General features: G+C 42.4%; 2 protein-coding genes across 2 annotated transcripts; both read left to right on the top strand.

The window, feature by feature from the left end:
* On the top strand, positions 1-4691 carry LOC143544993 (uncharacterized). The gene is made up of 7 exons (XM_077036957.1): positions 1-67; positions 181-309; positions 420-677; positions 1307-1745; positions 1862-2790; positions 2945-4159; positions 4252-4691. Exons 1-7 carry the CDS (start codon positions 1-3, stop codon positions 4689-4691), a joined length of 3477 nt encoding a protein of 1158 aa, XP_076893072.1.
* A 104-nt stretch (positions 4692-4795) lies between these two features.
* LOC143544992 (uncharacterized) lies at positions 4796-9451 on the top strand. The gene is made up of 2 exons (XM_077036956.1): positions 4796-5884; positions 9386-9451. The coding sequence occupies exons 1-2, from the start codon at positions 4796-4798 to the stop codon at positions 9449-9451; spliced, it is 1155 nt and encodes a 384-aa protein (XP_076893071.1).
* The last annotated feature ends 6171 nt before the right edge of the window (positions 9452-15622 follow it).

Genomic DNA, 15622 nt, shown 5'->3' with positions numbered 1-15622 from the left:
ATGGGCCAACAACATCAGACATCACGTCCTTTATTATCAATTAACGGTACCGGTGAAACTTCCATAGGTTAGTTAATATGTATTTTTTTATTATTATGTTTTTGTTATTTCTTTTATCTATATTAATTTTTTCTTTATTGTTTTTATTAACTGACATTGTAATTATTAATAATTATGTAGTTTCACCAACAAACACATTAAAAGATTGCTTAATGGAAAACCAAATAAATCAGAGATTGTTTTTAAACCGAAGACTCAACATTATTAGTCGTCAAACTACAAATCCACAACAACAGTTGTTATCACCAGGTAAACCAAGTACAAATTATGTTTTTTTAACACATGTTATTTATGAATTTAAATATTTATATATGATGTTGTAGTTTCTTTGTATATTAACAACCAATTTTATATTTTAGGTGTGAATGTGACATCTACTTATCGTTTGACACCACTGTCTAATATTACCAACCACCATTTTACTTCTTCATCTAATATATTAAGGCCTGGATGTTCTTCCTCATCTACAATGTTGTTTGGTCAATCCTCATCAACGCATCGTGCGTCTCGCAGAAGCTTTAATGTTGATCATCCCATACCCATGCCAAACTTAGATCAATTTGATACGCTTAACGGTGAAAACGAGTCTATCAATCCTTGCAAATCGATATCTTCAGGTACGTGAATTCAATTACATTTGGTTTTGTTAGCTACTATATTTATAATTTAACTTTTGTAACATATTTCATTGAATTTATAATTTAACTGGAGATCATATTTCATTGAATTATATGTATTCGTGTTGTACTTTTTTGGATTCATTCTGTTATTCCCTACTGTTTAAAGTTAATGTTTTTGGAAACTATTCATATATATATATATATATATATATATATATATATACATATGTTAAATAAGACATAGTGTTATTTAACAAGAACCAATCAAAATAACGTTTTCAATTTTGTGGTAAACTATTAATATATATACATATGTGAAGTAAAGAAAACATATGATATGAATAGTTTATTGGTTACTGTATAATTTTTTTATTAATGTAATTTATATACTTTGCTTTAGACTTTTATACATTATTAATAAATAATTTCAGCCATTATTAACTTTTTCATTTATATATTAAATAATTTCAACCATGTATGCGTAACTATTGATTTCTTAGGAAGGTATTTTTTTATAAGTGATGGTTTAACTAACAAAATATCTCCAACTACGTTATTCATAGTTAATATATATATATAATTCATCAAAGTTGTTTTTTATTCACGTCATATTCTATTTTCAACAGATTATTTAGATCATGGAGATCAAAATGTCATGTGTGGAGTTTGCAAAGCATTATTATGGGATTTAGAGACCAACAAAGGAAAAACAAACAACGGTGTCACAAGTTACTCACTCTGTTGTAGTACCGGTGATGTGCAACTTCCGGACATCAAGCCTCCACCAATGAGTTTTATGAATTTGTTCCTTGGTCATGATAGTACCAGCAAGTATTTTCTTCAAAACATTAGACGATATAATTCCATGTTTTCTTTTACGTCTCTTGGTGGGAAGATTGATAATTCTATTAATCGAGGAAACGCTCCATTTACTTTTAGACTTGGTGGAGAGAATTATCATTCATTGGGAAGTCTTCTTCCAATGCCTGACGCCAAACCACGGTTCTCTCAACTATACATTTACGATACTGAAAATGAAATATCAAATAGACGAGACATATTTCGGTACGTCATTTAACTCTTTTAATTGTTTTAACTATTACATTCATATTTGTATAAAAAATGATATTTTTTTAATTAGACGTAATTTGATTTTTTGCCCAGTCCAAGTTTTTATGTAGGGAAACAGATTCAACTGATAAATTGTTGGACAACCAAATTATTTGCTTCCTCAAGGACATGTTGGATTCTCATAATCCGTTGGTTAAAAGTTATCGGCTTGCAAGGGATTGTTTTCAACAAAACCCAAATTTGGATTTAAAGTTGAGAATAATTGGAACACGCAAAGGAGACGCAAGGACGTACAACCTCCCAACAACTTCTGAAGTTGCAGCATTGATCGTTGGTGATATTGGTGATGCAGTTGATAAAAGAGATATTATTGTCACAACTCAAAGTGGATCTTTGAAACGTATTAGTGAATTGCATCCGTCATATGTTCCTCTTCAGTATCCTATTTTTTTCCTATATGGTGACGATGGTTATAGTATTGACATACTGCATCGTGATGTTCGAGGTTCGACAAAAAACAAACGCAAGAAGTGCACTATGCGTGAATTTTGGGTGTACAGATTTCAAGATAGGCCAGACAGCTACCCGCTAACTTTAAATGGCGGAAGACTGACTCAGCAGCTGTTTGTAGATTCGTACACGATGATAGAGACTCAAAGGTTGCATTATGTACGCACACGACAAAAAAATCTTAGGTCTGAAACTTATGAAAACCTAAGAAATCTACATTCGGCTGGAACATCTGACGTTTCCTCTGCTGGCCAACGTATTATTTTACCTTCTTCATTTACCGGAGGTGCTCGGTATATGATGCAAAATTACCTTGATGCAATGACTATATGTAGATGGTTTGGTTATCCCGATTTCTTTATAACCATAACATGCAACCCGAATTGGCCGGAAATCAAACGATTTTTACGAAATAAAAATCGAAAGTCCGAAGACAGGCCCGATATATTATGTCGGGTATTTAAAATGAAGCTTGATTCATTGATGAAAGATCTGAAGGATAAAGCTTTGTTTGGGAAGCTTCAAGCTGGTATGTTTTATTTTTGTAGTTCATAATAACATTGGTTTTTTAAGATATTGTTGATTATAATTATCAAAATTAAGCTATCAAAACAATTAATTTTAACATATGTTATCTTTTTTTTAAATAAGTTATCTAATTCACAACTACTTATATCATGCAGGTGTGTACACAATTGAATTTCAGAAACGTGGATTACCCCATGCACACATTTGCCTTTTTTTGCATTCTGAGCACAAAATTCATAATCCGGAGTGTATAGACAACTTTATCTCTGCAGAAATTCCAGAAAAGAATGAAGATCCGGAGTTGTATTCGCTTGTAAGCGACCACATGATGCATGGTCCATGTGGTGTTACTCACCCTCAATGCACTTGCATGGTGGATAACGAATGCTCAAAAAATTTCCCAAAGAAACTTCAAAACGAAACGTCCATTGATTCTAATGGCTTTCCTGTTTATCGAAGAAGAGACTTGGGTAATGTTGTTGTTAAGTCTGGGGTAAATTTAGACAACAGACATGTTGTTCCTTATAACAAGAAACTGTTAAAAAAATATCAAGCCCATATCAACGTCGAATGGTGTAATCAAGAGGGTTCGATAAAGTATTTATTTAAGTACATTAATAAAGGTCCCGATCGTGCAACTATATCCCTTGTACAAAACAATGCTGCTAATCAAGATGAAAATGTAGACGAAGTTAAGGCATTTTATGATTGCAGATTTCTGTCTGCATGTGAGGCGGCATGGAGAATATTTGCTTTTGATGTGCATTATAGATTTCCTTCAGTTACTCGACTTCCGTTTCATTTACCCGGTCAACAGACAGTTGTGTTTGCAGATGATGATGATGTTGAAGACGTTTTAAACAAACCCACTGTTGGTTCGTCAAGATTCACCGGTTGGATGGAGTGTAACCAGAAATATGATCTTGCACAAACCCTAACTTACGCAGAGTTTCCAACAAAATTTGTTTGGAAACAAGACGCAAGTGTTTGGGAGCTTCGTAAACGTGGTTTTTCCATCGGTCGAATTCATCATGTTCCACCCTCCTTTAATGAAGCATACTTTTTAAGAATTTTGTTAAATAAGGATAAAGGTCCTAAATGCTTTGAAGATATTCGTAAGGTTGATGGTGAAGTGTGTGCTACGTATAGAGATGCATGTTATAAAAGAGGGCTTCTAGATGATGTCAATGAGTATATAGAAGCTATTGAAGAAGCAAGTCATACTGCAAGTGGTTACTACTTACGCAGTTTATTTGCAACAATGTTAATCACATATAGTTTATCTCGGCCGGACGATGTTTGGGAAAAGAGTTGGAAGTTTTTAATTGATGGCATTCTATATAAACAACAAATAGAGCAGAAAAATAAAGGTATCAAATGTTTTTCTTTTATTTTTTATAGATTTATCACAAATATGTTTATAAAAAACCTAATTGTTTAACAATTTTTTTATTGCCTACAGATTTGGTACTTTCAGAAGCCCAACTAAAGAACCTCGCTCTACTTGAAATTCAAAACTTCCTGTTGCGAAACAATTGTAGTTTGCGTTGTTTTCCCACCATGCCTTTCCCTGATGATGATTCAATTTCCGCATCAACAAATCGTTTTATGAACGAAGAACTTGCGTACGATACACATCATATGACGGGTGAGTTTGAACGACTTTATAGTTCGTTAACAGATGAGCAATGCAGTGTGTTTAACGAGATAATGGAAGCAGTAGATGCAAAAAATGGTGGTGTTTTCTTTGTTTATGGATATGGAGGCACGGGAAAAACATTTTTATGGAAGACTTTATCTGCTTCCAAACGATCGAAATCAAAAATCGTTTTAAGTGTGGCTTCAAGCGGTATAGCATCTTTGTTACTTGAAGAGGTAGAACCGCTCACTCTAGATTTCTAATTCCTATAAATCTAACTGAGGATTCTACCTGTTTAATAACAAAAAATCCAGATGTTTGCAACTTAATTAAGCAAACTGATCTGATTATCTGGGACGAGGCTCCTATGATACATAAGCATGCATTTGAAGCTTTGGATAGGAGTCTCAAAGATGTTTTAAAAGGTGTTAACCGTGATAGTACTCGAAAGCCATTTGGGGGGAAAGTTGTTGTTTTTGGGGGTGACTTTCGTCAAATACTACCCGTAATACAAAATGGATCACGTAGTGATATTGTTAATGTGTCACTTTGTTCGTCCCATTTGTGGTCCAATTGTAAAGTTCTGAAGTTAACCAAAAACATGAGGTTAACTGTCGGGTGTAACCCATCCGATTTTGAAGAGGCCTCCCAGTTAGCAAATTGGTTGTTGGAAGTTGTTGAAGGTACACTTGGTGGTGACAATGATGGTAATTCAGTTATAGAAATACCAAATGATCTTTTGATCGGTGATTCTGCTGATCCACTTTCAGAACTTATTGATTTTGTTTATCCTGCATTATTGGATAATTTTAATGATATTTCTTATTTCCAAGAAAGGGCCATACTTGCACCCTTAAACGAGGTTGTCCAAGATATTAATGACAGATTTTTAACTTTCTTTCCGGGAGAAGAAGTTGAATATCTAAGTTCGGATAGTATTGACAACTCTGAAACTGTCGGGCCTGGTTTCGATCAAGCATTGCACTCACCGGATTTTCTAAATGGTTTGAAGCATTCTGGTATGCCTAATCATAAATTGGTTGTAAAAGTTGGTGTCCCAGTAATGTTGCTAAGAAATATTGATCAGAAAAACGGTTTATGCAACGGAACAAGATTACAGATTATTCAATGCGGTAGGCGTTTTATCGAAGTAAAGGTCATTTCGGGTACTAACATTGGTCATCGCACTTACTTAACTCGAAGTACACTAACTCCTACAGATAAAAAATTGTCAATCAAGTTGAAAAGAAGACAGTTTCCTATAGCGGTTTGTTTTGCAATGACAATTAACAAAAGTCAAGGCCAATCCCTAGCAAGAGTTGGAATATATCTTCGACATTCGGGGTTTACACATGGTCAGTTATATATGGCTTTATCCAGAGTGAAGAGTAGAGCCGGAGTTAAAATGCTTATTTTAGACAAGGAGGGTAAAGTTACAAATCAAACTTCAAATGTGGTTTATAAGGAACTGTTTAATAATATATGAAGTTTTTATTTTTTATCCATGGAGTGATTGTAAAGATCGTTTTATTTTTCTTGGAAAGTTATTAACAATTGTATATTCTATTATCGTGGCAATATGTATGTATGATTTTTGTTTTTGACTTTAAAATTATCGTTTTATGTTACAAGATTTAATTATTTCAACCCGTGGTGCCCACGGGTCAATAACCTAGTATTATATATACAAGTAGAACGGTTTACGCTCATGAAGAAACACTAAGTGACCCCTGCAGATTAAGGATAATCTTAGGGTTAAGTAGATGTTTCCCACGAGGGTTAGGTCCGGCAAAGATGGTTATTCTTCTCAACCTGCAAAACAGACACCGTAAGCTCGTCACTGAGAAATGGGGGGGGGGGGGTTCCTCAATGTGACCACCCTCCGGCGTGAGAATCAGACTAGGTTGCTCTTAATATAAGTGTATATAGAGAGAAATAGCTAGAGAGAAGATGATGATACCGTTCCAAGGTGTTGGAGTATTTATAGCCGAAGGTAGGTTTCCAAGCAGGTACGGCCAGCTGTATATAATATTCCTTTTCCACCAACTATGGGCTACGTTCGTGCCACGATGGGAGTTGGTGGGTAGGCAGCGGCTGATAGTGACATTTTGTACTGGAGTGTGCTCCTCCTCGTACTATTGTCGGTGAGCTGTCACCCTGTGATTGGTTCATGGGTTGCTTTTGTCAGATCTTGTCTATTTGTCCATACCTTGGTAGGTATAGTACAAAAGATCTTTTAGAAGCGTACAGACTGGCTCTTTTGGGTGGGAATATTCCCGCCCTGCTCATTCCTTTTTCAGGTGACGTTACTGAAGTATTAAGAGTTAGTGCCTTATGCGTGTAGCCTTACTGTTAGTGCGGGTAGCCTTCCTTCTTGGCTTGTACCTACAGCTGCGGGGACAGGCAGGGTACTGTACCAAGGGAGGCTTTCCTGCGGGAACAGCTGGCTTACTGCGTGTAAGGTCTTCATCTCTCTGAGCATGGTGGGTCCTGCGGATCCAGTTGGTCTTTGCGCAGACGTATCTCTTCAAGGTGAGTCTTGCGGGTCCAACTAGGCTCTGCGGGGACCTACCTCTTCAAGTCCCCCAAGTCCATTGTTCCTCTCATGAATTGTTAATAAGTGAGGGGAACTTTTGGACTTTAAACAAGGGGCTTTAAAAAGGGGTTTTCGTTTTTTTTTTCTCCGTGGGGATTCTTCCCGCAGTTTTCCTAATGTCACTTGCAGAAAATTCCTGACTTTTTCTGCTTGATCTTTGGGTATGATGCGGGTAGGTGTGTAACCTCTTCGCAAGTCGGGAGCGTTGAGTTTCACTTGTGTAAATTCTCCACGAGGTTTTGGTAGTTTTAGACACAGTGATCAGTTATGTTAAACAACCAATTCCACCTTGAAGCTTTAAACAATCTAGTTCTCAATGTCCCGCCATGCAGGGGTGTTATTTCCCTTTCCGCAAGCATGGCCCATAAGATCGATCTTCTTGGTTTCAATTCCCTGCAAGTGCTAAGTATGTGAAGGGTTTCGCCTTGACACTGTACCCGCACGTGTCTTATGGTTTCTTGTTTCCAAGGTAAGGGGGTATATTCCCTCTTATTTTTGAATCTTTTTGAATCTTTTTGAAATTCGAAGGGTTGGTGAAAAGATAAGGACAGTCCAAACGGTTGAAAGGACGTTGGCGTCTTCTGACGGTTTCAGGATGTGCAGGAAGTTACGACGACGTGACAGCATGTGGTCAATCAGGACGCTTTTTCAGGCGCGTGGCGCGAGTTTCATGACACGCGCCATTCCGACACCTGTTGCCAGCTTGCTTTATCCACACGTGTCGCCGTGTCATTGCGCCTGCGCTTTCTCTCTCATCCGCATTAAATTCATCGCATTCATTACGATGAGTATATAAGGGGGAGAGGGTGTACTTCGTCCATTATCTTCACTTCACTCTCCTTTTCCTTTTAAGCGATTTCCGGCGAATACTCATCTTTTCCGGCGAGATTCTCCTGAAACCGCTGTCTTAACATTAAAAAATGTCTTCTTCTCATGACCCAGAGGTTAACGTCGAGGAGTCCGACGTTTACCTCGAGAACCCGACGTCGACGTCCGATAAGGACGATAAGAGTACTGCTGGCGAGTGTCAGTGTACTCTTTCTGTCGATATATACCATTATATCGTCAAGAAATTTATGTTGGAGCCCTATGAGCCGGAGTTTCCGGAGGCCCACCAGACGGTATACGATGCCCCTAAGGGCAAGATAGGGGTTTACGCTTCGTTCTTCATATATGGGAATCTAAGATTCCCATTAACGAAGTTCGTATACCGTGTTTTGGAGAAACACGGTGTTCATTTGACGGAGGTGCACCCAATGGCAATTGCTAAAGTTCGCCATTTCGAATGGGTGTGCCGTATTTTGGATATCGAGTCTCGAGTTGACCGCCTGATGACCTTCTATACCTGGAGGTGCGTCCAGGGTTGGTATACCCTTGTCACTCGGATCAAGGGTTTGAAGATCTATGCTACTGAGCGTAGCCTTCGCTCTTGGAAGCGTGAGTTCTTCTACATCTCCGCTCGTGTCATTCCCATCGCGATGTCGTTCAAGAATGGGAGGGCACTTCCTAACCTTCCGGCTTCCAATTACCAGGAGACGGAGTGGTTCACCAAGATTTCCTAGATTCAGACTCCTGTTTACCGCTTCGCGGAGTCTGGGATGGTCATGCTTGGGATGAGCCGCGTGTGGAAGGATGTCGGGTCTGGGACGCCGCAGATACCTATCGTTCTTGAATACGGTTTGAACTATATTCCTTATGGTATGCTCCGTCTTTTGTGTTGGTTTAGGATTTCCTTTTAACATTGTTATTTTTATTTCAGAGGGGAACGACTTACAGTCGCTCTTGCACCCGCGGGAGACTGGTGGTCCCGCGCGGTTGGGTACTCGTGACCTTGATGAGAACGAGTTGCCCATTTTGGAGAAGACTGCGGATAGATTCGTAGAGGTCTATCCGCCAGGCCACGAGATTTTAAGCGCCACTCGGCCAGGTAAGGAGTTCTTTAATCCTCGTCCTCTTCATGCTCAAACTTCTGCTGGAATTCCTCTGATCTTGTCATCTTCTGATGAGGGATCCGCAGATGGGCCTTTTATTGTGAGGAAAAAGAAGGCGGCTGGCGTGAAGGGCAAAACGAAGGTTGCTACCTTCGTTGACCTGGGGAATCAGTCTGATTCCGAGACTGAAAGTGAGGAGGCAGCGGGGAACCTTGGTGGTGGTGACGAGACCATTGTCTCAGAGGTTGAGACGACTGTCACTTCCGAGCCGCCAAGCGTTGCGAAGGTAACTGGCGTGAAGAGGCCAGTTTCATCGGATCCATCTCCGCCTGTCAGGGCTTTCAAGATCAAGAAAACCAATAAGTATACTTTTTGTGTACCTTTTCCGCATTTCCTTCCGCATTTGTTTTTTATATCTTTGTTCATGCAGGAGTGGACTTATCTGCTTTTGAAGAAAGTGGTGCGGGAGGAGCTAGTTCAGGACCCACGACGATAGGTTTGGTCAACCTATCCGAGGCGATGACCCAGGCGGTTGCACCTGTTTCTGGTACTGGTTCAGTTGCTTATACTGTTGAAGCAACTGTTCCGGTTATGACGTCGTCTGTCGTGGCTGCTGTGCCGACGATGGTGTCCACTTTTGTTGTTGCGTTTAGCAGTTCAACTTCATCGCCGGCCGTCAGTGCCATATTTACCACGTCATTCACCGGACCGGCGGTGACTTTTTCTGTGAGCTCATCTGCAGCGGCTACCACGGTTATGAGTTCATCTCAAATGAGTTCATCTCCGATGGTCTATACCTCAGTGGCTTCTACAGTGTCACATTCGGCGTCAACGACTACCTCGTCCTTAGCCAGTTCTTCAGGTATGTTTGGAGTTGGGACCTCTAGGCTTACCTCCGTTGATGAGGGGGTCCGATCTTTGCCTCCTTCCCATCTCCTTGACCTCTTGGATGGATATCCTTTAGGTTCGGGTGATGGGTTTAGCAGCTATCGGCCTGTTATCGACCCTACAGGTGCGTGGGGTTACTTTAGCCTGTTATCCATCCTTCGTTATTTTTTCTTAAACTGTTTTTTGTTGTTCCAGTTTCGGATTCCAATGAGGTGTATGCTCCAAGGTGGAATATCCGCCGAGGAACAACTCTAAGGACGGCTGCAGACTGCGTCGATTGGGCGCGCCATGCCGCTCCAAGTGGTGCATTGGGGGAGGCAATGATTAGCTAGGGAGGGGGCTCAGGTGCGATCACTGAGGGAGGAAAATAAGAAGCTTGCCGCCGCCGTCACTGAGAGAGAAAAGGCCTTCAAGGACCTTGAGGCCGAAATGCAAGCTAGGCATGAGACCCGTTCCAAGGCTACTCAAGCTGTTAACGAACAGTTTAGGTTAGCCAAGGAAACTGCGCGCAATGCTACTGAAAGGGTCTCCAAAGCTGAAGCTGTTGCTGAGCCTCTACACGCTGAAAATGAAGAACTGAAAGCTAAACTGGAGAAGCTTCAGCAGGCTCATGAGGCTTTGGCTCTGGAGGACGCCAAGAAGCTACAGGAGCTCTTGGATCAGAGGGGTGTGCTTGATCGCACTGAGCGCAAGCTTAAAGGCGTTGAGGAGGCTGCTGCAAAGGAGGTGTTGCTAGCCAACCTTAGCAAGAATGAGGCCGAACGCGCCCGCGATCAAGCTCAAGCTACCCTTCAGGAGGCTCTGTCCAATAAGGATTAGCTTCTACGAGAAGCGTTGCCGCAGGTACGCATAGCTCCATTATCCTTTGCTTTTTGCTCTTTTTCTTTATACTTAGAAAAGTTTTCTTTTTGTAGGTTGTGCATCGGATTTTCGCCGACACATCCTATGATGATGCCATGAGCGCAGCCCTCAACGCTTCTCATGAGGATGGAGAGAAAGCTGGTTTCTTACTTGGTCTAGGATTTGCAGAGAAAGGCATCTCGCCTTCCAAATTTCCTTTACACGATGTTGATACTGAGGCTGCCTATGACCAAGCTGTGAACCAGTATGATGCTTTCTCTCATCCGGTTGTGGAGAAGGTTAATGAAGTTGCTGCTGCTGATGACGGGCTAGCTGTTCTCAAAGCTTTCCTTGAACAGCCGCAGCCAACTGATGGTGCGGGTTCAAGTGGGTTTGGAGGGAGTGGTCCTGAAGCCTGAACCTTGATTCTTCCAAGCCGTTAGGATAGAATTGTACTTTTTGTAGGCGGGTAGATACCTTAGCAATTTTTGTAATGTTTGAACAACTTTTATTGTGAATATAAATGTTTTGTTAATGCCTTGCCTTGTAAACATTATATGATTTGCTCATGCATATTTTAGTTTATCAATTTTCTAAGTGTTTTAAATAAGTTAACCTTTCGACGCGTGTCAGATAATAGGTTAATGTTATGTTTCCTCTATCATGATTGTGCGGGTAGGACCGTCACTTTCACTTAGTAGGATGACCAAACTTCATCTATATCTGACCTGCGTGAAGGTTTTCCTCATCTTCCCCTTAGAAATTTTTACTGTTTTTGTGTTTATGCGGGTTGTGCCACTTTCCACACGCAACGACTTACTTCCTCACTTATTTATGCGGTGAATACCGGCATATCAGTGTGGTCAGTTCATAAGTATAAAGGTAAGGCTATCAACATCAATGGGATAAAGAGAATCATTTCCATTAGAAGTGGCTCTAGGCTTTTTCTTTACAAGTTTGGAATTGATCTACATGTAACATGTGCGTAATTGAGCTCCATTCCATGTTCTTGGGATGGGGGTGCCATCGAGCCTTTCGAGCCGATATGCGCCCTTTCCCAGAACTTCTTTAATAATGTATGGCCCTTCCCAGACCGGGGCCAATTTTCCTGGGCGCTCCTGGTTCGAAGCCTCGTTATTACGCAGTATGTAGTCTCCGACATTGAAGTTGCAGAGTTTCACCCGCGTGTTGTAGTACTTTTGCATTTGTCGCTTGTAGTTCTCTTCACGCGCTGCGGCTAAGTCTCTGCGCTCTTCGGTTAGCATAAGGTCTAACCGTCTTTCCGCATCATTGTCTTCTGGTTGAGTTATGACTCTTGGTGAGGGTAGACCAATCTCGATTGGAACCATGGCTTCAGTGCCATAGGTGAGGCTGAACGGGGTTTCGCCCGTGCTTGCTTTTTTCAGCGTTCTGTTTGCCCAAAGGACATGTGGAACTTCGTCCACCCAGCCGGATCTATGCTCCAAGAGTCTTTTCTTTATGCCGTCGATGATGCTCTTGTTTGCTCTTTCTACCTCACCATTACCCTGCGGGTGTGCCACTGAGGTAAATGTGTGGGTGATTTGAAGCTCTTTCAGCCACTTTTATAGCTTCTGGTCAGCAAAGTTGGTGCCGTTACAGCTCACCAAATTCTGTGGAAGTCCAAAACGACAAATAATAAATTCCCAAATAAATTTTTTGATATGTTTTGCGGTTGTTTGGGCTAGGGGTTTTGCTTCTATCCACTTGGTGAAGTAGTCGATGGCTACCACTAGGAACTGAACGTTTCCTGCTGCTGTGGGAAATGGGCCTGTAACATCGATAGCCCACTTCTGGAATGGCCACGAAGAAGTGACTGGAACAAGTTCGTTCTTCGGGCGATGCGTGTTGGGTGCGTAGAGCTGGCAGGACCTACATTTTCTGATGTAGGCCAGCGCATCCGTGTGCATCCCCGGCCAAAAGTATCCCGCGTTGTTTAGCTTAGCTACAACTGCGCGTGGACCTGCGTGTACTCCACAGATGCCTTCGTGTACTTCCCTTAGGAGGTAGTCGGCATCTTGGTCGTCAACGCATCTGAGGAGTGGGCCAAGAAAATTACGCCTGTAAAGTATGTCATCGACAAGTTGATAGTTCAGTGATTTACAGCGTATCTTTCTTGCCTGTGTCTTTGACTTTGGTAATACACCCATCGCAAGGTAACTTATGATTGGCGTCATCCATGTTTCCGTGCTGGTTTGGATGACACAAATTTCCTTGTGCGGGACTGATGGTGCTCCAAGAAGTTCAACGCGGATGTCCTTTCCCAAGTGGGTGAAGGCTAATGATGCAAGCTGGCTTAACGCATCCGCAGATTTGTTTTCGCTTCGCTTGATGTGCACAACTTTGCAATCGTTGAAATCGTGCATAAGGGTTTTTGCTTGTGCGAGGTACAGGGCCATTGTGTCGTTCACGGCCGTGTACGTCCCGTTTATCTGGTTGGCTACTAGCATGGAGTCCACGTGGGCTTCCAAGTTTTTCACCCCCATCTTACGCGCAATTCTTAATCCGGCCAAGAATGCTTCGTACTCCGCTTCATTATTCGTACTTGGGAAATCCAGCCGAATAGCGTAAGTGTACTCTTGGCTTGCTGGGTTAGTTAGTTTCAACCCTGCGCCTGAACCTTCGTTGTTGGCTGCTCCATTAGTATAGAGTCGCCAGACATCGTTAATGTCTTGTGCTGGAGAGGGTTGAGCCTCTTCCTGGCACTCTTTTTCCCGCGAAGCGGGGACTTCTGCAATAAAGTCAGCCAAGACCTGGCCTTTTATGGCTGGTCTTGGCTTGTACTTTATCGCATATTCTCCCAACTCAATTGCCCATTTGGCTAGGCGCCCTGAAAACTCGGGTTTGCCAAGAACGTTAGCAAGTTTGAAGTTGGTGAGAATGGTGATTGGGTGGCCTTGGAAATATCGTCTTAGCCTTCGTGAAGCCTGTACAAGCGCTAAGACTAATTTTTCCAGGGTGGAGTACCGGTTTCCACGTCTGTTAAGACGCGGCTTACATAGTAGATGGGCATCTGGATGCCCTTTCGTTCTACTAGTAGGACTGCCCCGGTTGCTCTGTCTATGGCGGAGAGGTAGAGAATTAATTCCTCCCCCACTTCTGGTGCTGTGAGTGTTGGGAGTTCGACCAAGCGTGACCGAATCTCTTGAAAAGCTGCTTCTGCTTCTGGTGTCCAGCGGAAGTGCGTTTTCTTCAAACAATTTCTCAATGTTGACACGAATGGGAAAGACCTATCCGCATGGTTTGCCAAAAAGCGGTTGAGTGCGACTAGTCGTCCATTCAGTGTCTGAGCCTGTTTGATGGTAGTAGGTGATTCCATTTTCATAATGGCTTCGACCTTGTCAGGGTTCGCTCTGAAGCCATCTTTGGTAACGATGACTCCTAAGAACTTCCCATCTTCCATCCCAAAGGAACACTTGCTCGGGTTGAGCTTCATGTTTATCTTTCTGAGCGTGTTGAAAGTTTCTTCGATGTCTTTCAACATTGCTTCTGGCTCGAGGCTTTTGATGACCAAGTCATCCATGTAAACTTCCAAGTTCCTCCCGATTTGAGTATGAAACTCTTTGTCCATCAGGCGTTGGTATGTGGATCTGGCGTTCTTTAGTCCGAAAGGCATCATTTGGTAACAAAATGTGCCATCGGGCGTCCGAAATGCGGTTTTATCCTGATCGTCAACAGCCATGTGGATTTGATGGTACCCTTTATACGCATCAAGGAAGCATTTAAGGCGAAACGGTGCTAATGAATCTACCTTAAGGTCAATTTCGGGTAACGGGTAACAATCCTTGGGGCATGCTTTGTTTAGGTCTTTAAAATCTATGCACATGCGCCATTGTTTGTTGGATTTTGGTACCGTGACGGGATTTGCAACCCATGTTTGATATTTACTAACGCGTACGATGTCTGCGTCAAGGAGTTCCTTGACTTGGGTTCTACACGCGTTAGCCTGCTCAGCACCCATTACGCGACGCTTTTGTATGACCGGCGCAAACGCCGGGTCACACTTGAGCTTATGCTCTGCCTTATTTCGGGGTACACCAGTCATGTCAGTTGGTGTCCACGCGAAGATGTCAGCATTTTTTTGCAACAAGCGTTTGAGTAAGGTGCGTGTGGGATTAGTGATCGTTTGGCCAATGGTAACGGCCTGGTCAGGGTATTTGCCATTGAAGGCCCATTCTTCTGGCTCAGAGGTGGTTGGTTTAGCCGTTTTTGGTTTGGGTTTAGATGAGACAGATGCGATGCATACCTGGGGAATGCCTGTGATCATAGCGACGCCCTCGGCTGTTAGCCATCCCATCATACCATGGACCGAAGACACCACGGCATTAAATCTTGCCATCCCATCTCTCCCGAAGAGAATGTCGTATGTGTGATGTGGCTTCCTCATTACGACGAAGTCCACTTCTTCTGTGCGGGAGTACTTCCCGTCCGTGAGAGTGACGGGGAAAGATAGGATTCCCAAGGGGGTGTTTGTGCTGCCGTCGAACCCTTCCATCGAGGCGTAAACTGTTTCTAGGTGTTCTATGTCTTCGTCGTCTAGCCTGTCGAAGAACTGCCTATACATGACCGTTGACGAAGCGCCATTATCAGCAAGGGTGCGGGAGGTGATGTAGTGCCCCAGCTGGCTTTTGATGACTATGTGGCCTTCTTTGTTGGGCCCCCTGGCACACGCGGGAAGCGCACTTCTGTTTCCTTCCACGCACTTGGCTCTGTTGTTCGTCGTTTTCTTCCTCTGATGTTGTTGTGAACCATGTGAATGCTGATGTCAACGGGCTTCCGTCCATTGCCCTTGTACCGATTGTCTTTCCTCCCTCCGTTCCTGATTGACGCCACGAGGTGTGTGAGTTTCCCGTCTTTGACGAATGTTTCAACGACATCCTTCAAGGATGTGCATTCCTCCGTCTTGTGGCCTTTTGTCCCG

Source organism: Bidens hawaiensis, unplaced genomic scaffold (assembly GCF_021521415.1).
Source record: "Bidens hawaiensis isolate Kalapana, Puna unplaced genomic scaffold, B.hawaiensis_p1.1 tig00013805_1, whole genome shotgun sequence".
In the NCBI taxonomy this organism is placed as follows: Eukaryota; Viridiplantae; Streptophyta; class Magnoliopsida; order Asterales; family Asteraceae; genus Bidens; species Bidens hawaiensis.
This window is presented reverse-complemented; position numbering and strand designations above follow the sequence as displayed.

Bases quoted from the DNA above. Each gene is read 5' to 3' on its own strand.
- LOC143544993 (XM_077036957.1), top strand. From the start codon at position 1: ATGGGCCAACAACATCAGACATCACGTCCTTTATTATCAATTAACGGT. The intron at 68-180 runs GTTAGTTAATAT...ATAATTATGTAG, and splicing joins TACCGGTGAAACTTCCATAG to TTTCACCAACAAACACATTA. The intron at 678-1,306 runs GTACGTGAATTC...TATTTTCAACAG, and splicing joins TTGCAAATCGATATCTTCAG to ATTATTTAGATCATGGAGAT.
- LOC143544992 (XM_077036956.1), top strand. From the start codon at position 4,796: ATGATACATAAGCATGCATTTGAAGCTTTGGATAGGAGTCTCAAAGAT. The intron at 5,885-9,385 runs GTTTATAAGGAA...TTGTTCATGCAG, and splicing joins CAAATCAAACTTCAAATGTG to GAGTGGACTTATCTGCTTTT.